The sequence below is a fragment of the Ranitomeya variabilis genome, chromosome 5, assembly GCF_051348905.1.
Source record: "Ranitomeya variabilis isolate aRanVar5 chromosome 5, aRanVar5.hap1, whole genome shotgun sequence".
NCBI classification, from domain to species: Eukaryota; Metazoa; Chordata; class Amphibia; order Anura; family Dendrobatidae; genus Ranitomeya; species Ranitomeya variabilis.
This window is the reverse complement of record NC_135236.1, coordinates 209047209-209073620: the sequence shown is the minus strand read 5'-3', so window position 1 is coordinate 209073620 and position 26412 is coordinate 209047209. Positions and strand designations below refer to the sequence as shown.

General features: G+C 41.5%; 1 protein-coding gene across 1 annotated transcript in view; it reads left to right on the top strand.

Annotated features, from left to right (window-relative positions):
* Positions 1 to 26412, top strand: part of MYO5A (myosin VA) — a 254256-nt gene that overhangs the window by 101638 nt on the left and 126206 nt on the right. Inside the window, exons 2-5 of the mRNA XM_077263766.1 lie at positions 15707 to 15817; positions 17730 to 17901; positions 18974 to 19118; positions 21643 to 21799. Coding sequence (XP_077119881.1) covers positions 15707 to 15817; positions 17730 to 17901; positions 18974 to 19118; positions 21643 to 21799 — 585 coding nt within the window. The remainder of the gene's footprint in view (positions 1 to 15706; positions 15818 to 17729; positions 17902 to 18973; positions 19119 to 21642; positions 21800 to 26412) is intronic.

Here is a 26412-nt window from a genome sequence, read left to right as displayed (position 1 = left end):
AGAACGGACATTGCAAATGGGAGCGATAAGGCACATAGTGAATGATTTCATAACGTGCAGGACGGACCACGTTGTGTACGTGGTTTTCTGTCCGTGCAGATATTATTACATAGGTAAAACGATCAGACCTATGTTTGTGCGGTTCCGTGAGCATTGCCGGTCGATAATCACAGGTAAGGGGGTACCGAGATTAATTGCCCATGTGAAGGAGAAGCATGGAGGTTGCCCCGACTGTTTAAGTTTTGCGGGAATAGAAAAAATTAGTTTACCTACCAGAGGTGGTGATTTAGATAATCTGCTGCTCAGGGCCGAGGCAAAATGGATTATGCGCAGTAACGCGATGGGCCCTTTAGGTTTCAATGATAGAGTGGATCTCTCAATATTTCTTTGAAAGGATTAGGAAAGCTTATGGATAAATGATTAATAATAGGCACCTCTAGAATAAAAAAAGAGTAATGATAGAGGAGGGTTAATACAAGGGCAAGTGCTAAGGGTTCGTTAGTGTGTATGTGTTTATATCTGTGGTATTAAGTATAGTTGATTTTCGTTTACATATTTACAAGCCAGCATTCTAATTTAATAACTGAAGAATTTTTGTAATGAAATTATGCTTATATGACATTGTTTTTAATTGTGCCTTTTAATGAGTGTTTTAGATTTGGTGGGAGGGCTCACAGGTGGAGGTGGGTGTCATGGCCGGCACTATATTTCCGCTGTCTTGCTCTCATACTGAGTGACCCGTAGAAGCGCAAAGCACAGCGCGAAACGATCGTCGTCTCCTTCCTTCCCTGCTCACACGAGCTTCGGCTCCGACGTTCCCGGCCATGAATTTTATCCATATGTATTGCTAATAAAGACTGAATATGAAGACCGGTGAGTGCCCTCTATTTTTCTATTTCCTGGATATATATATATATATATATATATATATATATATATATATATATATATATGTGTATATATATATATATATATATATATATATATATATATGTATATATATATATATATATATGTATGTATATGTGTATTTTGGTAATTGCACCGTGGAATAATAGGGGAAGCATGAAGGGTACATAGTCACATATGGTATGCTAGTGTTGTTTAAAAAAAAATAAATAAAAAAATAAAAGGATCAGTGCATACTTCATACTGTGTGTGTGCTATGTATACACACAGTAGGGATAATAAGTATTTGATACACTGCTGATTTTGCAAGTTTTCCCACCTACGAAGAAATTAGAGGTCTGTAATTTTTATCGTTAGTAAAATTCAACTGTGAGTGAAAGAATCTAAAAATATAAACCAGAAAATCACATTGTATGATTTTTACATAATCACAGTATGTACTCGAGTATAAGCTGACCCGAGTATAAGCCGACCCCCCCTAATTTTGTCACAAAAAACTGGGAAAACTTAAGTATAAGCCTAGTGTGTAAAATAAGCCTCGAGTATAAGCCTAGGGTGGAAAATGCAGCAGCTACTGGTAAATTTCAAAAATAAAAATAGATACCAATAAAAGTACAATTAATTGAGACATCAGTAGGTTAAGTGTTTTTGAATATCCATATTGAATCAGGAGCCCCATATAATGCGCCATACAGTTCATGATGGCCCCATAAGATGCTCCATGCAAAATACGCCCCATATAATGCTCCATACAGTTTGATGGGCCCCATATAATGCTGCACAAATGCTGATTATGACAGATATTTGCCCCATATAATGTTGCACATGGCCCCATAAGATGCTTCATAGAGATATTTGCTCCATATAATACTGCACATGGCCCCATACAGATATTTGCCCCATATAATCCTGCACATGGCCCCATAAGATACTCCATGCAGATATTTTCCCCATATAATGCTGCACATGGCCCCATACAGATATTTGCCCCATATAATGGTGCACATGGCCCCATAAGATGCTCCATACAGATATTTGCCCCATATAATGGTGCACATGGCCCCATAAGATGCTCCATACAGACATTTGCCCCATATGCTGTTGCTGCGATTAAAAAAATTAAAAAATTACATACTCACCTCTCAGGACCCTGCTCTTGCTATAATCACCTGCTCCCCATTCCACCGCCGATCGCCGCTGTGTCTTCCCCATCTTCTGCATCGTGTCACCGCGCCCTCTGACCTGAGCATCACTGCAGAGGACGCGAAAGACACAGCGGCACCGATGGTGGAACGGAGAGCAGGTGAATATCGCGCACTGAGTTATACTCACCTGCTCCTGGCGTGGTCCCTGGACGTCTGTTCCCCAGCTTCTTCCTGTAGTGAGCGGTCACATGGTACCGTTCGTTACAGTAATAAATATGCGGCTCCACCCCTATGGGAGTGGAGTGGGGTCCATATTACTGTAATGAGCGGTACCATGTGACCGCTCACTACAGGAAGAAGCTGCCGGGGAACCAAGGACGTGCAGGGACCACGCTAGGATCAGGTGAGTATTATTACACAGCTCTGCTCCCCCTCCCCTGCCGACCCCTGGTATGACTCGAGTATAAGCCGAGAGGGTTACTTTCAGCCCAAAAAAGTGGGCTGAAAATCTCGGCTTATACTCGAGTATATACAGTAGTTACATTTTATTGCATGAACCTACCAACCAGCAACATTCTGGCTCACAGACCTGTTAGCTTTTCTTTAAGAAGCCCTCCTACTCTGCACTTGTTACCTGTATTAATTGCACCTGTTTGAACTTATACCAACCTCTCCACCATGGCTAAGACCAAAGAGCTGTCTTAAGCAAACCAGGGACAAAATGGTAGACCTGCGCAAGGCTGTGATGGGCTACAAAACAATAGGCAAGCATCTTGGTGAGAAGGCAACAACTGTTGGCTCAATTATTAGAAAATGGAAGAAATACAAGATGACTGTCAAGCTTCCTCGGTCTGGGGCACCATGCATGATCGCGCTTCGTGGGTAAGGATGATTCTGAGACAGGTCAGGAATCAGGCCAGAACTACATGGGAGGACCTGGTCAATGACCTAAAGCTAGCTGGGACAACAGTCTCAAACGTTACTGTTAGTAATAATAATCTTTATTTTTATATATTGCTAACATTCCGCAGCGCTTTACAGTTTGCAGACATTATCATCACTGTCCCCGTTGGGGCTCACAATATAAAGTCCCTATCAGTATGTCTTTGGATTGTGGGAGGAAAACAGAGCAAAACACGGGGAGAACATACAAACTCCTTGCAGATGTTGTCCTTGGTGGGATTTGAACCCAGCACTCCGGGCCTGCAAGGCTGCAGTGCTAATCACTGAGCCACCATGCTGCCCAGTAACACATTAAAAATCCTGCAAAGCACGCAAGGTCCCCCTGATCAAGGCTTCACATGTCTAGGCCCATTTGAAGTTCACCAATGACCATCAGTGTGAACCCTAGGAGACATGGGAGAAGGTCATGTGGCCAGATGAAACCAAAATAGAACTTTTTAGTATCAACTCCACTTTCCTGTTTGGAGGAAGAAGAAAGATGAGTACAACCCAAGAGCACCGTCCCATCCGTGAAACATTGAAGCATGGTAGGGAGGCATCATACTTTGGGGGTGCTTTTTTTTTTTACAAAGGTGACCGGAAGACTGCACCATATTGAATTGAGGATGTATGGGGTCATGTATCGCGAGATTTTATCCAACAACCTCCTTCTCTTAGTAAGCGCATTGAAGATGGGTCATGGCTGGGTCTTCCAGCAGGACAATGACCCGAAACACACAGCCAGGGCAACTAAGGAGTGGCTCGGTAAGAAGCATTTCAAGGTCCTGAACCCAATGGAAAATCTTTGGAGGGAGCTGAAACTCAATGTTACCCAGTGACAGCCCCAAAACCTGAAAGATTTGGGGAAGATCTGTATGGAGGAATGGGCCAAAATCCCTGCTGCAATGTGTGCAAACTTGGTCAAGAACTACAGGAATTGTCTGACCTCTGTAATTGCAAACAAATGTTTATGTGCCAAATATTAAGTTCTGTTTTCCCCACTGTGTGTGTGTATATTTTATTTTGTAGAGGATCAGGCTCTAGGGTAGCCGCTTTGGACACGTAGCTACAAGGTTTTTACGTATAAAAAAATGTTTATTTACAGTACCGCAAACAAAGCCATAAACATAAAATCCTTAGCCTTATCCAGGCACTAACTAAACAATAGAGGCCCTGGCTTCAGAGACACGACTGTACCGGTCCCAGTTCGCTCACACATAACGGTTCTCATCCATAGCAACCCCTGTTACTTGCAGATTGGTGCATACGACCTGTGCAGTCACTTCTCTGAAAGATTCGGCTGGTCTCTCCAGCACCAACAAAAACCCACTCTGCACACAATGTACTGGTTCGAGTGCCTCTATAATGGCTCCATACAAATGGAGCTGTGACATGGCTGTGTGCATGATGACTACGTTCTACTTATTGATAGTAAAGTAACTTTCATATTTCAAGCAGATGCCAAATACACATCAAGTGATTCCTGAAAGGAAAAATCTAAAAATAGACCTGGTGCTGTGACCATATATAATGAGATGATAATCATGTACTATATTAACTATTAATGAGCAGATTGATCTTTCCTCTGGCTCTGTTCGGTAAGATCCTTTGTGCAAACAATCGCTGTCAGAGCAACACTCATATAATTGTCTGCTATTCTAGGTTTACACTTCAGCCTGTTGATCAGCAGACTTGGAACATCTGTCAGACTCACAGTCCAGTCTCCATGGTGATTTATAGTACTTTACAGTAAAGAGAGAATATAGCTGTAGATTGGTCATTTTATTTCATAGATGTGCATGTTGCACTGATTGAATTTTTTTTCCCCCCACAGGATTAAAAAAAAAAGTCCAGAGCATGCTGCAGAGCGTTTTCATGAGTATTTTTTAGATTCATTTTTTTCTCACTTTAGAGTCATTACTCAATCTGTAAGATTTGCAAAAGTTGTAACCATTTACAGTTAGGTGCACAAATATTTTGAAAAGTTTTGGCATTTTAGCTGTTTACCAAATCATTTAATCATTTTCAAGATACAGTGATATAATCAATTTGAGTTTAAAATGCAGACTCTTCGCATTAATTTGAGAGTATTCACATCCTAATTGGAGTAAGGGTTTAGGAATTACAGCTCCTCTACAGTATTCCAGGTGAGACCTGACCAAGGAGGAGTAGAAGGGGATAACTATTTCACGTGATACATCCTAGAAGCGTGTTTACCTTTTTTGCTGCAGCATCACACTGTTGACTCATGTTCAGTCTGTGAATCACTGGTTTAGCCAAGGATATTTCATACATGCTGTTGCTTAGTTCTATTCCTCCCATACAGTAGATGTAATTTTTATTTTTATTGCTCAGATGTATAATCATCCATTGTTCCCTGTTAAATACCATTATATTAGTCGCTGCCCATTGTTCAAGCTTCTCTAGATCCTTCTGAATCCTTTCTGTCTTCTCTACTGTTCACTATCGCGCCTAGCTTTGCATCATCTGCAAACTTAATTTGTTTACCTTCAGTTCCCTTATTTAGATAATTTATAAAAATGTTGAACAACACTGGAGCCAGGACAGAGCCCTATGGTACCCCACTGGACACTCTTCCAGTTGGATGTGCAACCATTTATCACTACTATTTGAGTACGATCACCAGCCAGTTATGAATCCACCATAGCCTTATCAATCCAATATTTGGTTATTTTTTCAATAAGGATAGTATGAGATACTTTATCAAATGCTTAGCTGAAGTTGAGATATACTATATGTACTGCATTTTCCTAATTCACCCAGTCAGTGATTCCATAATAGAATGACATTAGATTAGCCTAGCATGACTTGTTTTGCTACAAACCCATGCTGTCTCTGGTTAATTACTGTGTTCTTATCCAAGTACTTGCATTCATGCTGATTAATAATTTGTTCAAAGATTTTTCCTGGTATAGAAGTAAGGCTCACTAGCATGTAATATCCTAGCTCCATCTTCTTTACTTTTTTGAAGATAGGAACAACATTTGTCCTTCTCCAATAGTCTGGGACTTCTCCTGTTTTCCAGAATTTTTCAAAGATTCTGGCTAGTGGTTTAGCAATTTCCTCTGCTAACGCTTTCAGTACCCTAGGATGTAATAAATTCATTTGTTAGCTAAGTGTTCCCTCACCATCTCTCTTTTATAGTGTTGGTTCTTTTATTCCTTCAATATCAAAGTGAAGATCAATTAATGTTACAATTCCTTTGTTAGGGAACACAGATACAAAAAAGGAATTTAAAACTTTGGCCTTCTCAACATCATGTTTGACCACTTTGCCATTTTCATCCTGTAAAACTCCTGTAGCATCTTTGGCTTTTTTTTTGCTTTTGACATACCCCCCAAATCGTTTACTGCTTTTGGTCTCCCTTGCAAGCCTTATTTCATTATTGGCTTTAGCGTTTCTAACATTTGCTTTGCATTTCCTGCAGACATCATTATATTCCGACGAGAGCTGTTGTGCAGTTACGTTTATATTGGTAATATGTTTGCTACATACAGTATGTTGGGAGATTTCAGTATATGACCTTAATGTGATGAAATAAGTAGATTTTAAGCGTTTGCCACAATTGGCTTTAATTAATTTATTTTTTGCTTTGATAATTTGATGTGGCGTCTCTGATGTTACCTTTAAGAAGGCAAAACATTAATTCCCTCAAGGAAAAAAAAAATGGAGGAAAACCATTCTTCCACTTGAAACATTTCAATGCAGGGTCATTCTAGGGGGAGTTTCTGGCTGTCCTTTTAAACTCTGCAATTTAAAATATTGCACTCTAATCTGTGTGCTGGTGGCTACCTGTGGTTTTATTACGATTCTGAACATGCATGAGTGTGATTTTGTTGCGGAGTGCTGCATATGGCCCCATCCTTTATTAAATCTGCCCTACATTCAGTGCTAGTCAACCCATTCATCCAAATACTATGTAACAGCACTCTGCCAACACTACATACATGAATTCCACTATTGCTGCATATGTAAAAACTGGCAGAGTGGTGATAGGTTCCCATCTCAGAGAGGTCATTGGTAGGAAGTGCCCACATACTTTGATCAAATACAGTATGTGGGAAAAAACCCTCACTTTTTTGTGTGTAGCAATAGTGGAATTCATGTACATAACGTTTGCATAGTGCTCGGTGTTTGTACATATATTTGTATTTTAGCCTGATTGTAGTTGCACCTACTTATTCACTTATTATTTTATACTGCATTCGCCCGCTACAAAAAAATCTACATGAATATTAGACCATGCTACAAAATAAAATAAATCTGTGAAAAGTATGAGCATGTTAGTTCATTTTGTGTGCAATTTGCAAAAATAACACTATGGGATGGGCATTTTAAAGCTCTTTTCACATGTTCAGTTATCATCCTTTTGTAATGGATCAAGAATGGAAAAAAAACAAAACTGAATCCTTTCCAAATGGAGCAAAAATTGATGCACACGTTGGTTTCAGCTTTGCATCCAACATTGTAACTTTTAGAACCAATCGTTTTTTACAAGAGGGGTCTCTGGGCACTGTTCAGTTAGTGGATGCACACTTTTTAGTTTCCGTTCTGCATCTGTGATGGTTCCATTCTTACTATAGATGTCCTCGGCATGTACAGTGCTTAAAAAAGGGATTTATTAATGGATGACACAACAGCTCACCATCCATTAGGGTCAGTTCACAGTAGGCGTTTTTTCAGCGTTTTTTTTTTTTTTTTTTTTGGTGCAGCAAAACCTCATCTCTTGGCAGGAAAGATGCTGCAGAAAAAAGCATGTTTCCCCTGTTTTTTCTTAACATCTTTTGCTGCTGTTTTGGCATGCTAGATCTGTCTCTTGTGCATGCTGATAAAGTTTAGTGTTGAAAAAAGTCCTATTCTATAGAATAATTTTTTTTTTTTTTGGCACAAAAACCGCAGCAAAACCTGATACCTGCGTTTTTGGGGCTTTTTTTCAGCATTTTTCCCCACCCATTCATTTCAATGGGCAAAAAACGCTGAATGAAGTGACATGCTCCATTGTGCAAAAAAAACGAAGCAAAGCACAAAATCCTGAAGACTAAAAAAAAACAATGTGTGTGCATAAGGTTTCTGAAATCTCATAGACTTTGCTAGTACTGTAAAACACAGCTAACATTTGCATAAAAAAAGCTGCAAAAACGTCTAGTGTGAACATAGCCTTAGAATGTTTTCCCATAGATGTCCATGTTAAAGAAACAGATCCAATTTCTATCTAATTTTTTAGCCATACAAAATAAGTTGTGCGGGCAGTGGCCACCTATTGATCATGCCCGGGAAGAACAACACTGCATGGATTCTGAGGCGACATGGTGGAATCAAATGCTTCTTATTTATTAGAAGGCGTACACCATTTAATGAACTGTGGACATCTTGAAAAACCTTCATTGTTGAATAGTGTTAAAAAAAAAAAAAAAAAGCCAGGAAATCTCCAATATTAGAGAAGCCATAAAAATGCTAAAAAAAAAAAAGGTACGGTACTTGTCTGCCTGCTGGAAGCCCCCAGACTTGTTTCAAATATCAAGAAGTCCACGTATTAGTATGTGACCAGATCTGTAAGACAAGTTAGCGATTGTAGAGACGGACATTTTTGCGAACAGACTAGAGCCGCCATTCAGTGGGATTAGGGGTATACTACATACTTGGTGTCCCTTGCATTTGCTACAATGAACACAACCCAGATAGGAATCCAGAGAAAAAGGAGTGTATTTATCAACAGATAGAATAGACAATATTTTATTAGTAAATCATGACAAAACAATGAATCAATAAATGAGAAAGCCGGTAAGTTCCTTTCCACAGCATTATCAGTGGTTTCCATTGACTTCCGATCCGTGGCTGTTACTGCATACTGTGATAGAAGATAAATGTAGCCCGCAGTACGCTGTGTCTGATAAGTGTTTCCTGGACACTTGTGAGGTTTCGCAGCCTGGGAGTCGTGAGATGGTTTCATCACTTCTTCTTATGTCCTCTGATCATGTGCACATTAGTTCTGGGTACTAATATTGAGAGACTAGACATTATTTCATGTGTTCCTGTAAACGTTACTGCTACTTCCCCCGGAGACTCCGATACAAAGGGTCTAATATGCAGCATCGCTTCCTATCAGGAACATGGTGACACAAGGCAGAAGTGAGCTTTGTCTTCGGCTGAAAGGCGGCACTGTTCGTATATCTCTCCTGGTTCTGCTTTTCACATCTGCGATCATAGAGGATGGAGCAAAAAAAAAAAACTAGTGGAAGAGCAGCGTAATATTATTTCTTATGCTTTGCTTATATAGCCCCTAATATTCCACAGCGCTTTCCACACATCATCATCACTGTCCCCATTGGGGCTCACAATCTACTCGCTTTCAGTATGTCTTGGAGTGTGGGAGGAAACCGGAGAAAACCCACACAAACACGGGGAGAACATACAAACTCCTTGCAGATGTTGTCCTTGGTGGGATTTGATCCCAGGACCCCGGTTCTGCAAGGCTGCAGTGCTAACCACTGAGCCACCGTGCTGCCCTTATCTTGATGCCAGAAGAGCTCTGCTTTTCCTAGCTCTTGGTAACATTGCTTTTAGTTTGGAAACATTAAAAAGCAAAATTCCAGGCTTGCACAGTTTTCAAGTTTACAAATACAGTAAATGTTTCATCGTTAAAAATATATAATTCAGGCTCTGAGTCTCCAACCTCTGTGTTATGATGTACACCGTATGCCTGCAGAGACCTCCACAATGTCATTTTCAAATAACTCCAGTGCTGTAAGATGTCAATATATTAATCCAGTAGGACTTTGTTGATTGACCACGCTCCTACGTACTGCAGTGCACAGGTGCTGGACCTCTCTGACCCTTCCCAGCGCCTGCGCACTGCAGTACTTAGATAAATACGCCTGCGCAGGAGAGTGATGCAGCAACAGGAGGGCGGCATCACAAGAAGATAGGAGGAGCCGGACCCAGACCTGCGACACCCATTGGACCAGAACACCCCCAATATAGAATGCTGTAGATAAGCCCTGAAAGGTGGTTTCTTATATCGGCCAAACCTGTTGACAGGTTCCCTTTAAGGACACAAAACTTAAAAGTTTGAAAATTGCAGAATTTTCCAAATTTCCATTTTTTCATAAATAAGCGCACGTCATATCAAAGAAATTTTACCACTAACATGAAGTACAAAATGTCACGAAAAAACAATCGCGTAATCAGTGGCATACGTTGAAGCGTTCCAGAGTTATAACCTCATAAAGTGACAGTGGTCAGGATGTAAAAATTGGCCCAGTCACGTAGGGGTTAAAGACGCTGTTATTATTATTATGGTGCTTGAACCCTCCTAGGTTCAAGCAACATATTGTAATCCGATTTCTTATATTTTATTATTCTTCTCCGCGTTTTCCGCAATTAATGCGGCCCGAACCGCTCGGCGCAGAGACCCCGTTCAGGCGGCGTTTCGAAGGCCTCGGTGAGGACAGGTGTGCTATGACTTTTATAGTCGATCCGATATGTAGATTTTATTTAAATCGCATTTAAAAAAAAAAAAAATTCCCATAGGAAATAATGGCGAACTTTCCATTACCCCCAACTTGACCTTCCAAAGATGGCAGCTATGCAAATGTACGGTGTCCATTTTAGGACATGATTATTTATCAAAGTCAAACATCAGAATAAAGTGACTATGACACCCTCTCGTCCCGTGTGTGAAAAGTAAGTGCCCCCCCGACCCCGTGTGTGAAAAGTAAGTGCCCCCCCAGCCCCGTGTGTGAAAAGTAAGTGCCCCCCCGGCCCCGTGTGTGAAAAGTAAGTGCCCCCCCCGGCCCCGTGTGTGAAAAGTAAGTGCCCCCCGGCCCCGTGTGTGAAAAGTAAGTGCCCCCCGGCCCCGTGTGTGAAAAGTAAGTGCCCCCCGGCCCCGTGTGTGAAAAGTAAGTGCCCCCCCCGGCCCCGTATGTGAAAAGTAAGTGCCCCCCCCGGCCCCGTATGTGAAAAGTAAGTGCGCCCCCGGCCCCGTGTGCAAAAGTAAGTGCGCCCCCGGCCCCGTGTGCAAAAGTAAGTGCCCCCCGGCCCCGTGTGTGAAAAGTAAGTGCCCCCCGGCCCCGTGTGTGAAAAGTAAGTGCGCCCCCGGCCCCGTGTGCAAAAGTAAGTGCGCCCCCGGCCCCGTGTGCAAAAGTAAGTGCGCCCCCGGCCCCGTGTGCAAAAGTAAGTGCGCCCCCGGCCCCGTGTGCAAAAGTAAGTGCGCCCCCGGCCCCGTGTGCAAAAGTAAGTGCGCCCCCGGCCCCGTGTGCAAAAGTAAGTGCGCCCCCGGCCCCGTGTGCAAAAGTAAGTGCGCCCCCGACCCCGTGTGCAAAAGTAAGTACGCCCCCGGCCCCGTGTGCAAAAGTAAGTGCGCCCCGGTCCCGGGTGTGGAAAAGTAAGTGCTCCCCGGTCCCGGGTGTGGAAAAGTAAGTGCTCCCCGGTCCCGGGTGTGGAAAAGTAAGTGCTCCCCGGTCCCGGGTGTGGAAAAGTAAGTGGGTCCCGTGTGTGAAAAGTGCTGCTGTAAAGCTGGCAGCGCTGTTCAAGCACCATGTATTTCCTTCAGGAAATGCCCATCTAGTTATTATTTATTATTATAGCGCCATTTATTCCATGGCGCTTTACGTGTGAGGAGGGGTATACATAATAAAAACAAGTAGAGTAATCTTAAACAATACAAGTCACGACTAGTACAGGAGGAGAGAGGACCCTGCCCGCGAGGGCTCACAATCTACAACTGAACTGTTGCTTTTCTTTGGTGCATTTTTATCCTTGTAGGTTTCTATGGGGAGCTTGAAAAGAAAAGGTAATAAAAATTTGTTTGCAAGTGCAGAATTCCAGCACTAAAGTGCTGCATCAAATCTGCACCAAAAACACATAAATTTGGGTAAGTTCACACAGGGCATTTTGATGCGTTTTTTTGTTGCATTTTTTTATGCTAATTTTCAGCTGCTTTTTACAATACCTGCAAAGCCTATGAGATTTCAGATATCTCATGCACACACACTGGTTTTTTGTCATCAGTATTTTGTGCTTTGCTGCTTTTTTGGACATACACTATGTTCCAAATTATTATGCAAATTATATTTTTCTCGGATTGTCCTAAATGGTCGGTGCATATGACAGTCAGTCTAATAAAAGTCATCACCCGTTAGAGTATACATCTAATTTTATTGAAGAAACCTCCCAATGATAACAGTATAATCTCCAAAATGAATAAAAACTCAAATGCACTGTTCCAAATTATTAGGCACAGTAGTATTTCTAAACATTTGATTTGTTTTAAAGAACTGAAAATGCTCATTTGTGGAATTTGCAGCATTAGGAGGTCACATTCACTGAACAAAAAGCTATTTAACTCCAAAACATCCTAACAGGCCAAGTTACATGTTAACATAGGAGCCCTTCATTGATATCACCTTCACAATTCTTGCATCCATTGAACTTGTGAGTTTTTGGAGAGTTTCTGCTTGTATTTCTTTGCATGAAGTCAGAATAGCCTCCCAGAGCTGCTGTTTTGATGTGAACTGCCTCCCACCCTCATAGATCTTTTGCTTGATGATTCTCCAAATGTTCTCTATAGGGGTGAGGTCAGGGGAAGATGGTGGCCACACTCTTTTTATGCCCATAGCAGCCAATGACTCAGAGGTATTCTTTGCAGCATGAGATGGGGCATTGTCAGCATGAAGATGATTTTGTTCCTGAAGGCACGTTTCTGCTTTTTAGACCATGGAAGAAAGTTGTCAATCAGAAACTCTATTTACTTTGCTGAGGTCATTTTCACACCTTCAGGAACCTTAAAGGGCCCTACCAGCTGTTTCCCCATGATTCCAGCCCAAAACATGACTCCTCCACCTCCTTGCTGACGTCGCAGCCTTGTTGGGACATGGTGGCCATCCACCAACCATCCACTACTCCATCCATTTGGACCATCCAGGGTTGCTCGACACTCATCAGTAAGAGTGGGGGCACCATATCCGCTTCACAGTAGGGTGCCAACCCCCACTGCTAGGCAGGAGTCAGATTGGCAGGAAGCAGTCATAGCGAGGTATTTGGTGTATGTGTAGCACTGTTTTTTGCACTTTATGGTATGGTGTCTTGCACCTTTATCACACTGGTGATTAACTGCCATCAATGCCCTGAAATATTATTTGGCAAGACTTTCCTTTATCTATCTCTGTCATTATGATGGCATAAATGTACCACATTGTATAGATGACAGATAGGAGAAATAGTGGATAGCCGACGTTGAGCGGGGGCGCCTATCTCGTTTATTTGTCTAGGGTGCCAACCTCCGCTGCAAGGCAGGGCAATTCAGGATACATAGTGCAAGGGGCAATTTTAGTCTAGCACGGTTGCTTGTATGTTGATTGTCAGTGTTCTATGCTTTTAGAGATTTAAATAAAGAATTGGTTTTATCCAGGATCTGAACATATAAGGTTTCTTTTGATTTTGCTTCAGGGAAGTTGAGCAGCTGCTCAGGCAGTATAAAAAAAATCTACAATCAGATGATAAAAACCGATTAGAAAAATGAATGTTATGATTGTTTTCAAATGTATTATTAGTGATAAAAAAAAAATAAACACCGGCCATTATAATACTCCCAGCAAACGCTTTTGTAGTTAAGATATAGTTTTCTCATGTTGTATACTGTATTTCTATCATTCGTGATAAGATTGTGATCTACCCAACTGTGAATCTAATGACATATCAGCAAGTTGTGACAGTTCTGTCTTGTGACAAATGTTCCTGAGGATTGAGCGGCTTTTATATGTGGTGGAGTTCGGCAGACACATTTACATCTACGCGACGCTTTTCTCCTCTTAAAATATATGAAGCAATCAGTCGACTTGTTCTGTGCTAGTTAGGCTTAGCTCACATTTATTGTGTGCTCTTTCCTAAGCATGGAGTTGGTTGCTGGTTCATCTAAAACCCCCAAAATGGTTTTCCTAAAGAGGCACCTTGGTAAACCGTGCTTTTGTACCCACCTAAAAAGAAGCACACCACCAGAATGGAGTCCAAAGGGTGTCCACCTGCTTCATTGCACTGAATTGGCGGCTCTGTCAAACTCTGTTTGGACATTTAGGCTAAGTTTATTAGTTTGTGGAAAACTACTGCAAGCGATCCATACAAGATTTAATATGTCTACAGCTGTGGGATTGACGTCCAATTTATGCTGCGGATGTAGGTGCACGTTTGACCCTATGCAATGCAAAGGCGGAAATATTCAGCTTCGAAGCTGCACTGCTATCCACAGTGGGGAATACCTCTGCCGCTATTACTGCTAGACCGCCGCTGGCAGACCTCCACCGCAAATAGATTCTGTGGGGGTGTTAACTTTGGCTTTGTTTGCATAGATTTTCTCCCGTTTTGCAGGGGTTTTGGATGTGAGACCCCACAAAGCCTCTGAACGTAGGGTCAAATGTGATGTGAGCCCTGCCTTGGAGAAACTTAGCGCAATGCTTATGTATAAATGTGTGGTGGGTCATAGTGGGGACTTATCATTTTGTGTGTTTACAGCCTGTATTACTGGTCCAGTTTTGTCACTTTTAGAAGGTATGATTGTTTGTCTGATCCCTTTCTCACGGTCTACTATCTTCGAGAAGGCTAAATAATGATTTTACAGTCAATAAATGGCCCATAATGAATTTCCCATGTTTCTATAAATTTGGGTGCCTTTAAATTGAGCAGCGGCTATGTTTTCCTTTGTGCTGTTATTTGTCTTTAGCCTTCGCAGTGCTCCAGAGTGTACCGCTGGGTATTGGGATATTACTGCAAAGATGAAACCTGGATGGCCCGTGTGTGCTGTCTATTTAATATACATTCTCATTAATTAAAATGGACTAGTTTGGCTAGTCTATATGATCAACCTCTGTGCTACTTTCTGAAAGTTATGGAAAACTCAACATTTAATTCTAAAAGTAATTGTGATGTAGTTTATTATACGTTTGAGGACATGCTATTGTCAGTTCCCCTAAGTTCTCTTAAACGCCACTCTGTACACAGTCATGGGAACCTTTGTGCGATTTTACATCAAGGTGTAACATTAAAAAATAAAAGACAAATTTGTGTTTCCTGTGAAAGTGTGATTAAGTAGAGCAGAGCTGGCATATATTGTCCCTGTCTTCCTGCACATATCTTCATTTAATCACCACAGCGGAGTAGTTCTCCATGATGATGCGGCTCTTGAGATGCGTTGTGTGTTTATATGGGTATTTTTGTATTTGGTGCTGGAAGCAAAACTGCATGTTATCACCAAGCCTGGTATAATGATGAGCTCTGCAGCTCCTTATGCATCGATCAGACATACACCTTGTCAGCAGATTCCTTGGTGTCGTGCCAGAGAATTCAATCGAAGATAAAATAAAAAGTGTTTTCCTCGAAGGGTTATTTCCCAACATTGGAGTTATCCCTTATACAGAGGGTCTCCCACTGATCCCGAGGCTCTGAAAGCGTGGGCTCCGTATGTACCTCCGCTCCATTCATTCTCTATGGGACTACCTTAGATAGCGAAGGACAATGCCTCGTTCTCTGGGTCAGTAACTGGTGATGGCTTTCAATGATCGGAATAACCCTTTAATCATTTCTAATGATTTCATAGCATTAAGAGCTTCTAATAGACATAACCAAGGTATTAATCTTAAAAAAATAAATAAATCTGACTGTTTATAACTGGGTTCTAAATAATCTTTGTATTATTTCAGCATGGCAGGGTATGGATCCCAGATCCAGAAGATGTTTGGAAATCGGCCGAGATTCAGAAAGATTACAAGCCAGGGGACACAGTCCTCCACCTACAGCTCGAGGAAGGCACGGTATGGTGAAGCACAGTACTGAGATGCCATCTTGGTTGTGATGGGGCTTTATGAGATGCCTCGTTCTGTTTATTAGCTGTGATGTGTGAGATTAGGGAATGTTCTTCTTTCTGCAATCTTCCAGTCCTGATGGATCTTTATCTTAATATAACATACGGGATTTGAAGAATCCTGCCCGTATGTAAACCATACCCTTCAGCTGTCTTACTTTTTATGGCCTGTCCTTTTAGATTTGGCGTTCCTTGTGGCTATTTTCTCTGGTCTCTGCTATGTAGAGAAGTCCATTTTCCTATTCATAAAGCATCTGTGTCTCCTCTTTATCTTTTTTACACTGTTCAATGCCATAAATACATTAGTTACTTTGTACAAAACGTCAGTACACTGCATAGAATCATTATTTACGTGGCACCAACATATTCCATAGCGCTTTAGAACTCGGGGAACGTGTACCGACATAATGAGACATTACAGCGTACAATCTCCGAGGGATAAGGAGCAACACAAATAGTAAAATACACTTGGACTTTATGGTCCTGCCATCTTTTCTAAAACGAGGTAGTACGCATGAAGTTACGTAGACAGCCAGGCTGTGGGGAGTCTGTTGAATAAGGAGATCAGGGTCTGAAAAATTTTCAAGTAAATGGAAAAATATTTAGAATTGAGAGTCCTCAGTGGTTGATACCTTTTAATGGCTAACTGAAAAGATGGTAACAAATTGCAAGCTTTCGAGACTACACAGGTCCCTTCATCAGGCATAGACTAATACAAAATCTGAAGAATCACATATTTATACACAACACAGCACAGAAATAATGTCATAGATAAGACAGGTGACATGAATCAAAACTACCATTATGGGAGAGTGATAAACAGTTATGTCCATAAATATTGGAACAGTTCATAGATAAGTGTTGTGCTGTTTTGTGCATAAATATGTGATTCTTCAGAATTTGTATTAGTCTACGCCTGATGAAGGGACCTGAGTAGTCTCGAAAGCTTGCAATTTGTTACCTTTTAATGGCTAACTGAAAAGATGGTATCAACCACTGAGGACTCTCAATTCTAAATATTTTTCTATCTGCAGGCTAACACGGTACAAAGATCTATATCTTTCCTGTATCAAGTAAATGGATGAATGGACAATATTTAGTCTAGGGAATGTGGTTATCTGGGGTAGCGCATTACATAGAACTGGTACAGCTAGAGATGGGAGGTTCAGATTATGGAGGATGGTTGTTTTAAAGGGGTTGTCCACTACTTGGTAACCCTTCTTAAATGAAACTGGGCCCCATGGAAAATATAAATAGGTTATACTTTCATCCTAGACCAGTACCGTTCCACCCAATCGATACTCGTGGCATTTTGATAACATGTTAGTTTTGTCCAAGGGAAGTGTCTAATGTGAATGGGAGCTCCCGACTCTCCCTACATAAATGATGATGGGGCGAGAGAAGCTTCCAGGATGTCCGATTCCAGACTGCAGAACCTTTTGTTCCCTCGGAGACAAGCCACCGGAGATGTCTGGCAGCGACTCTTGGAGAGCACAGGAGGCCTGGTAGAGTATGGAAGAGTTAAGCGGCCCCCCCATTCAAGTGAATGGGGTCTGGGCCCGGGTACTGTTCTGGTACCCTAACTTTTTGTAATTGTTCGGCTGAACCCACCGGACCTGAACATCCAGTTGTTCCCCCATCTCTAATGCTCACCTTATAACTAGCCTACTCTTTCCTATGTCCTTTGGCTAGCCTTTGGTGGAAGTGTAGGTAGTACCCATTATCGTGGGGTGATGTGATTATTCTGGTTAGGCAGACAGTAAAAGGATTGATTGCACCCTCAATGCTTTCTTGCGTTGCTGCCTACTGGTCTCTGTCCTCCTTTCAGAGTCTTTTATTATGTTTATAATTTTGTTTCATAGAATCTAGAATATCGTCTAGATGTTAAATCAAAGGAGCTGCCACCATTGAGAAATCCTGATATCCTTGTTGGGGAGAATGACCTCACTGCCCTGAGTTATCTCCATGAACCAGCCGTCCTGCACAACCTCAAAGTCCGCTTTATAGACTCCAAACTCATTTACACATATTGCGGTGAGTGCACGCAGCACCATTTTTCCTTCATGATAAAGTTCTTGTTTCATCTTTATGTTCTGATATTTATTGTAAGTCGTGGGTGAGCCCATTCTCTACAGACCATAATATGTGCCCTCTTATCTTCTGTAGGTGTCTTTCCATGGCTGTAAAATCATGTGTGGATGAGATGACTAAGAGTAGCTGTGCTCTTACAAGCCTTGGTCACCTCTTTATGAAGTCACTGGTTATAGATCCTCCACAGAACCAGCAAAGTTCCTATATGGGTCAGATAATAAGCAGATATTACTGTTATTTTGTCTGGACCTGTGGCTAATAATTTAGATACTTGATGGTCTAAACCAGAGGTGTCAAACTGCATTCCTCGAGGGCCGCCAACAGGTCATGTTTTCAGGATTTCCTTGTATTGCACAGGTGATAATTTAATCACCTGCACAGAATGATTCCAGCACCTTGTGGAATGCTAAGGAAATCCTGAAAACATGACCTGTTGGCGGCCCTCGAGGAATGCAGTTTGACACCTCTGGTCTAAACCATGTTGGGTCCATCAGAGTCAGACGCTGGCCATACACTTTACATTTAGAGTTTTCCGACGACAGCTATTGTTTTCAGTAGGGAGAGCAGAATAAACCTCTGTCACACACATCTGGTGGCAGCTGATCTTTCAAGAATAAAACGATTGGGTATATTGAAATACAGCATGTCTGATCCTATTCCCCCAACATTTGTTGTTTGGAGAGGTTCAGAACCTCACACACATTGGATGGTAAGCACGTGTATGCCTGGCTTGTCAGACTATCTCTCGGTTCTGGCACTTCAAGGGTTCCTGTTCTGGTGACATAACCCTGTAAGCTATATAATAACTCTATATCTATATTTTCACATTTTAGTGTACTTTTTTCTGTATATTTTTTACAATATTTGTGGTTGTGACTTAAAGGGCAGAACTACTTATGTGTCTCCATTTTCATGTATCTTTGTCATTCATTGCACAGTCGCATGATTGATGAGGTCATTTACACGTCTTGTCCATAATGGTGTATTTTTCACATTTCGGTGTTTTTTTCCTCAGGCATTGTCCTTGTTGCCATAAATCCTTATGAACAATTGCCCATCTATGGAGCCGATATCATCAATGCGTACAGTGGGCAGAATATGGGTGACATGGATCCTCATATTTTTGCAGTGGCAGAAGAAGCATATAAGCAAATGGCCAGGTTTGTTTCAGTGACATTTAAAAGTTTAATATTTTATTATTGTTTATTTTTTTGTTCTCCTTTTTTTTTTTTTTTTTATACTGTTTTTTGCGCGTTTTATACACATTGTTATGCCTAAATCATGTTATTCTGTGCATTAGCATTGGGTAACAATAGATTTATGGTGACATCAGATTCTGGGTCTCTCTAGACTGATTGGGGGACCCCATACCCTGCCATCCTAAAAAAATTATCTGTAAAGTGTTTTTCTTCTCCTCATCTCTGTTCTTAATCACAGAAAAGTTTGAATCACGCTATTTCTGAGACACTATTGCTTCATCATCAAATTATCAGGAACTCTGGGGGGGGACAAAGGTACCAGGCTCTTAGTAAATAAACCTATGGATTTGGGTACCATCCTCCATCTTGAAATACGGGGTGCTGGTGGAGCTTGCCGGCAGAAATTCTATGCTTTCTGCTCTCTCCTGATTCTTGTAGAAATAGGACTGTATAATGTTGATGAGGAAGCAATGGATGATGTCTGGGTGATTGCATGCTGAGCTTGCTCAGCATTGCATATATGATATATTTAATGGATTAGTTGCTTAGATACATGAAGCATCTCCAGAAATTAATACAAGACAAATTTCCATGGCTTTCCATGCCCATGACACAACTATTACCTGATCGCATCACATCAAGGGTATTCTCTGACGGCGCTGTATTCGGCACACAACTGAGGTTCAGACCTGGGGTCTCTTATTCATGGAAGGTTTGTGCTCTCCAGCCCCTCAACCTCTCCATTGTAGGATCACATAGATTTGACCCTTTGTTGTAATTTTTGTATAAAAGGATGACCTAAAGGATCTCTAGAGATTGACTAGGTCCTGACAGCATATGTGTATGATGTGGGGGGGAATAGCTGTCTAGCTGCACCCTTGGGCTGCATGCCATGTTGTTCCGCCACAGCCCTGCTGTTACTGCCAGCTCCGGTAATGAATCATCAGGGGATCAGCTTTGATAGCACTGCTCTACGGATGATGATGTTCTAGACCAGTGAGACAGGCAGGAAAGTGTTAATGTCTCGCCCTCTGAGTAATGAAAATCTGGAGGATTTAACCATTTAGATGCTAAAACATAACAGTGGTGACAGATTATATCCCTGTGTCACTAAAGGCACACCTCACACTGACATTCTATGTGTAATCTGAAGGCTCATGGCCACATCTGTGAAGCACGGCCTGTGCTCGGATCGTGGTACCACAGGCTTATATGAGGCAGTCAGAACCGGCGGCCGTGCCGGGTATTGTAATGTGCACATGCTCCGCATCTCATGGACATGTGACCGGACCATCTATGATAACTAGAATCATCGAGTAATTGCCGTATTCTCCGAAAACCTCATGCCCCTAGTTGTGTGAGACCATACAGGATACCTGGCACTGTTCTCATTCATCTGGTTTTTTGTCTTTTTTTCTTATTTTTGCTGTTTTAAAAAGTTTCAAGTTTTTTGGCGGATTGTTTTTGCTGAAAAATATGCTACTTTTTGTGATTTTTTTTTTTTCTCACTGCTCTCGCCACTATTAAAAAAAAAAAAAAAGGTTTCATTTGGGCATGGTTAGCTATACAAATAAGGTTTGCCCCAAATGTTTTGAATATTGTGTGCCCAGCCACGTGCATAACAGATTTTACAATTCCTCAAATTATGATTTTTTTCTTAAAGGGTTGGTCTGGACTGAAACTACAAGTCTTCAGTCACTCTATACATCAACACCGTGAGGATTCTCCAGTGTTGGCACCGGTAACAGTGAAACGTGACCGGAGGTATGTGATATGCGTACTCCTGGCCACAATCCAACTAGATGTGCGCAGCCTCACTCAATGTAAGTGTGTTGAGCGAGGCCAGCAATAGTCTAGTTGGAATGTGGCTGGGAGTACACCTATCACATACTTGCGGTCACATCACCGCCCGCTCCTGGAGCTGGCTCCAGAAAATCCTCCCAGAGTTTGCGCGATGTGAAGACTCGTACATCTGCAGTCGCATAGTGTGACTGTAGACTTGGAGTTTTAGACCGGACAAACCCTTTCAATCTTTACTGGATCTTGATAACGTGTCCAATTCCTTCTTCAAGTATTAGCGCAAGTATGTGAAGAAGAGGTAGAACCCCAAACTGCATAATTTCAAAATCAAATAGTTATTTTCCTATGACTGTTTTACCCCCTCTGGGACATAACCCCATACAAGTCTCCTTTTCTATCACTATTATATTAATATTTTGCTCACCTAGTTGGGTTGTGATAGATGAATGAAGATCTAAAGCTATATATAAAATAAACTGCAAGCTGTTGTACCTATGCCCAACCAGACCAGCTGAGAGCCTGAGCTTTTGTCCTCTGTTATCAGCAGCCCGGTGTAAATTGTATGTATATACTGTCGTACTTTGCTGTTTGCTTCTGCTTTTACCATTCATTTCTTACTGAATGAGGCCTACAGACCTGATCATTTCTGCAGCACAATGTCAAGATGTTTGATTGTGTCTCACAGGGATGAGAGAAATCAGTCCATCATTGTCAGTGGGGAATCTGGAGCTGGAAAGACGGTGTCCGCTAAATACGCAATGAGGTATTTTGCCACAGTCAGTGGGTCCGCAAGTGAAGCAAATGTGGAAGAAAAGGTGCTGGCTTCTAATCCAATCATGGAGGTAGGTGACTTCTATGTCTGGCCACTCAGAAATTGTCCGATAAACCCATGATGGGGTGAGCACTGCAATATTATATCACCATGTTACCTGGATGTATGTGAGGGAGATGGGTAAGAGTTGTTCTCCGTGCATTAGGGCTGAGTGATCCGAGAACTGCTGATTTCCGTGGGGTGTATGCAGTGTGTTCCATTAATCATTAATAAGCGTTTTGAGGTCTTGCTGAGCAGAGCTAGATACGAGCTGTCACCCAGCACTGTCCTCACTGCCGAAACCTCGCTACACACTGCTACATGTTAATGAGAAATTGCATTAATTTCCTCTGTTGAAGAATAACTGCAGTCCTGACCTCCTCTGGTTGTGGGTGACTGGGCACTAGTTATTGTATGCAATTAAAACATGAATTGTTTGAGAAGTTTAATTAAAATTTAGTTTGTCTATACTGTCCTTGATGCAGGTAGGAGCATATGGAAAATATATGTCTGCCGTTTTCTATTTATTCCCCATAAATGTCTGATTCTCTCCGTTCAGTCATTCTTGACCCTTGGATACTCAGTGGCCAGTTCTCGTCACACTGCCCTGATTTCATCGCTTTCTTTCAACTGCTTGTTGTTCATTCCTGTGTCATATTTGATGGTATCCAGTCAAGGGCCTTTGGTCTTCCCGGTTTCCTTTCACCATTGACCATTCAGTGTAGCATCTCCCTTTCTAGTGAGTTGGTCCACCTCACATGTCCAAAATAGGTCAGTTCCTGTTTGGTGATCTTACTTTCCCAGGACATTTCTGGGTTGATATGATGAAGAGCATCATTGTTGGTGATGGGCCAGAGACCCCTATACACATTTGGCAGCTGCCGGCTAAATGTTGTTGTGCTTTGTCCAGCAGCCATGGTCTGTCTTTTCTTCATTAAAGGCTTCACCGCCTCACAGCCATTGCTATTCACCATCTGTTCTGAGGAAGGCCATTTGTAGGCTGAAACGTCAACATTTTAGTGGATCCTCCTTGTGTTTTCCATGTGCAATAAATATATAATTTCAGCATTGAATATTGGAGTGCCAAATTCTTCTTTAAATGTTGGTTTGGCCAGCAGCTGTCGCCAAGCCTCCAATTCTCCCATACGGCCGAGCAATCCTGGGTTCAGTAAGCGTGAACTGCTGTCAGACTTCCCTGAGTCCCAAAGAACAAAAGGATCAGACGTTGGAAATCCAACTGGCCGGACCCTTCTTTCCTCTATGTTCTGTAGACTCTGTGCAGCTGGTTTGGATGGCATTAGTCTAATTGAGGATTTTTTTTAGTTTTCCTAAATGCATGTATGTGCGTCTAAGATTATTTCTTGCCAATTGGTTTCAATAAAGATGTTACACGGTCTGCCTTCCATAGCCTCCGTAACAATGATCCCAAGGATTGATGTATCTGCACATTTCACGGCAGAGACCAGCACAGGAGAGCTCAGGGTAGTGATGACATCTAGGAGATAAAATTATTCCCAACTGACAGAACTGCATAGAGGCATTTTCAGTTGAGACCTTCTGCTCAAAATGTAATATTTGACATATACCGTGGATATAAAAAGTCTGCACACCCCTGTTAAAATATTAGGTTTTTGTCTCGCAAATAAAAATCATACCAAGAATCATTGCAGAACTCTTCACCTTTTTAGTGTCACCCATAATGTGGACTACTTAAATTAAAATATTTTCTGATGGAAAAAGAAAAATAATGAACTAAAATACTGTAGTTGCATATATATACATCCTTAAACGAATACCTTGTTGAAGTACCCTTTGAATTTATGACAGCATTCAGTGGGTAGGTGTCTATTAGCATGGTACATTTAGAATTGGCCATCTTTGCCCACTGTTCCTTACAGTAGCTCCAAATCTGTCCGATTGTAAGGGCTTTGTTGGCAGATATGCAACAGTTACAGAATTATTTGTGTGCAAGAGGAGTTTACACTTTTCTGACAGTAGATGGCAATGTTGTTACTGTTATATGCTTAGTTGAATGTAATGCATATACTTGTTGTACTTTGGTTTCATTTTCTCTCTGGTAAAAGGTCCTTCAGACTTCCTGTTATCCTGTGTTAAGAAGCTGATGCATGTACCTCATGTTCTGTGAAGATAAAAGTTGAATTACCCCATATAATCTACTCTCACAAGTTTCTTCTGCGACCAAACTATGCAACAGGCTTCTCCTGTGTAGCGTGCCTTCAGGTCCCCAAAGATTTTCGATTGGATTCAGGACTGAGCTATGGCTGGGCCATTGCAAAGCTTTGATCTTCTCCTGGTGAAGTCAATCTTTTGCACTCAGTACAAAAGCCCATGTATCTGATGTTGTGGGGTTGCATGAGTCCCTATGGCATGGGCAGCTTACACATCTTGAAATGCAGTATTAATGCTGAGCATTATGTAGAAGTTTTAGAACAATGTATGTTCCCATCCAGACAACATCTATTTTGGGAAGACATTGTATTCATTCATTCATTCATTCATTCATTCATTCATTCATTCATTGTGTTCACCAACACAATATTGCATCCATCACATCAGCATGACTTTGCAGGAGAAGAGTTCGGGTGATGGACCAGTTGCCTGCAGTCCTGCAAAAAAAAAAAAAAAGAAAAGGACTATTGAGCAACTAGAATTCTACATCTGACGAGTGGGCAATATTCCCCTCCCAAACCCCAGCAATTGCTCTCCTCCCTTTCCAGACATTTACAGACTTTTGTAAAAAAAAAAAAAAAAAAGAGCAGATGCTACACAATGATAGACATAACTGGTTCACAAGTCTTTTTTGAGTTGTGGAATAGTTAGCTGTTTCGTTATTTATGAGCTGTTGACTTAGGCCTCTTTCACACTTCTGTCTTTTCAGATCCGTTGCAATGTGTCGTTTTGGGAAAAAAACGGATCCTGCAAATGTGCCCACAGGATCCGTTTTTTTCCCATAGATTTGTATTGGCGACGGATGGCCACACGTCGCATCCGTCGTGCGACAGATCCGTCGTGTTTTGGCGGACCGTCGTCTGGAAAAAAGTTCAATGTAACGTTTTTTGTCTGCGTCAGCAAAAACGTGTCGTGACGGATCCTGCGGCGTACGTCGTTGACTAGAATGGAAGCCTATGGACGCAGGATCCGTCGTGACACGTCGTATGGAATCCGTTTTTTTACACTGAGCATGCTCAGAATCAGGAATTTGTAGCCAATTGGCCAGACAGGCCCAAAATCTATATAAACCTGGCCTGGGGCGTCACCCCCAAATGTGCCAGCAAGACTCCTGCCAGCCTGAAGACAGCCAGCCAGTCAATATATTGGTTTCCCTATTTTCCAGTAGCCAATCACATTTGGGAGACTCACATTTCTAGGCATGGAAAACGGATCCGTCAAAAAAACGGATGGTAAAAACGGACAAAACGGATGCAACGGATCCAGTTTTTCGACGGAACCGTCTAGCGGATCCGTCGAAATACTGGATGCGTTGCATCCGTTTTTCACTATTTTTGACGCATCCGTCATTACGTCGTGCCGACGCATTGTGACGGATTCAAAAAAATGGAAGTGTGAAAGTAGCCTAATATTGCTTAATTTATAACTGGTTGTACCAAAGTGACATTGGGAGGGCAGTGAATGTTGGTTGTCTGTTTTGCCTTTTAAAGTCAATGGTAAATTATCACTTGGTTATTTGCTGATTACACTTGTTTTCATCAAGGACCACCACAGCAAATAGAAAAATAGCCATATTTCTGTATATACAAATGTGTAATTACCAAACTCTGGCCACTGTTCAAGGTTTTGGGTAGAAATCCTTTTGAAATCCAGACATCTTGATAATGCTGTAATTGTTTTTGCAACCAGACTGGTTATAGTGGTTGTATATAGCTGTTTCACTAGAAGTTTGTTTTTTCTTCTTTACATTTAATAATCATTCATTGGCCCGGCCCAGAGAAAATAGTTCCATTCATTCTTGTGTGTAGATCATTCTTCTGCTGCGCTCTTGAGATGGACTGCAGCTGGTAAACACTGTCTTATGACCAGTTTCTCAAGGGGTGAAAGACTGATCGGAGATGTCAATCACAGCCCGAATACATGGCGCTTTGTGCTGTGCAGAACAAGTGGACATAGGATATGATCCTCTCTAACTTGCACAGTTCAAGGTTTTTGGTGTTTTTTCATTCTGGTTTTTCATGTTTTATACTTCCTTATGTTGTGATCAAACACAGATTTAAGTCCATTTAGGGACTGTAAAATAAAGTATAAATTTAAGAGTTTTAAAAATCTAAAAAAAAAATTCAAATTCGAATTATCCCTTTTTTGCCTGGTAAAAATAAAGAAATAAAAAAAACTTTATTGTGCATCGCCCTGTTCTTAAAGGTTCAGTCTATCAAAATATAAGATGAATTAGCCTGTATAGTAAATGTGATAAAGAGAAAAGATTCAAACTCGAGAATTGCCTTTTTTTCAATCGCTGCACCTCCCTAAAAAATTCCAGTAGAAAGTAATAAATGTACGTTTTATGTACCACAAATTGATATAAATGAAAACGTCAGCAAACCAAAATGAACAGCATTACATTTACATAAAAAGGTGTAAAGTACTAAAAATACTAGTGGTGCAGAGAGC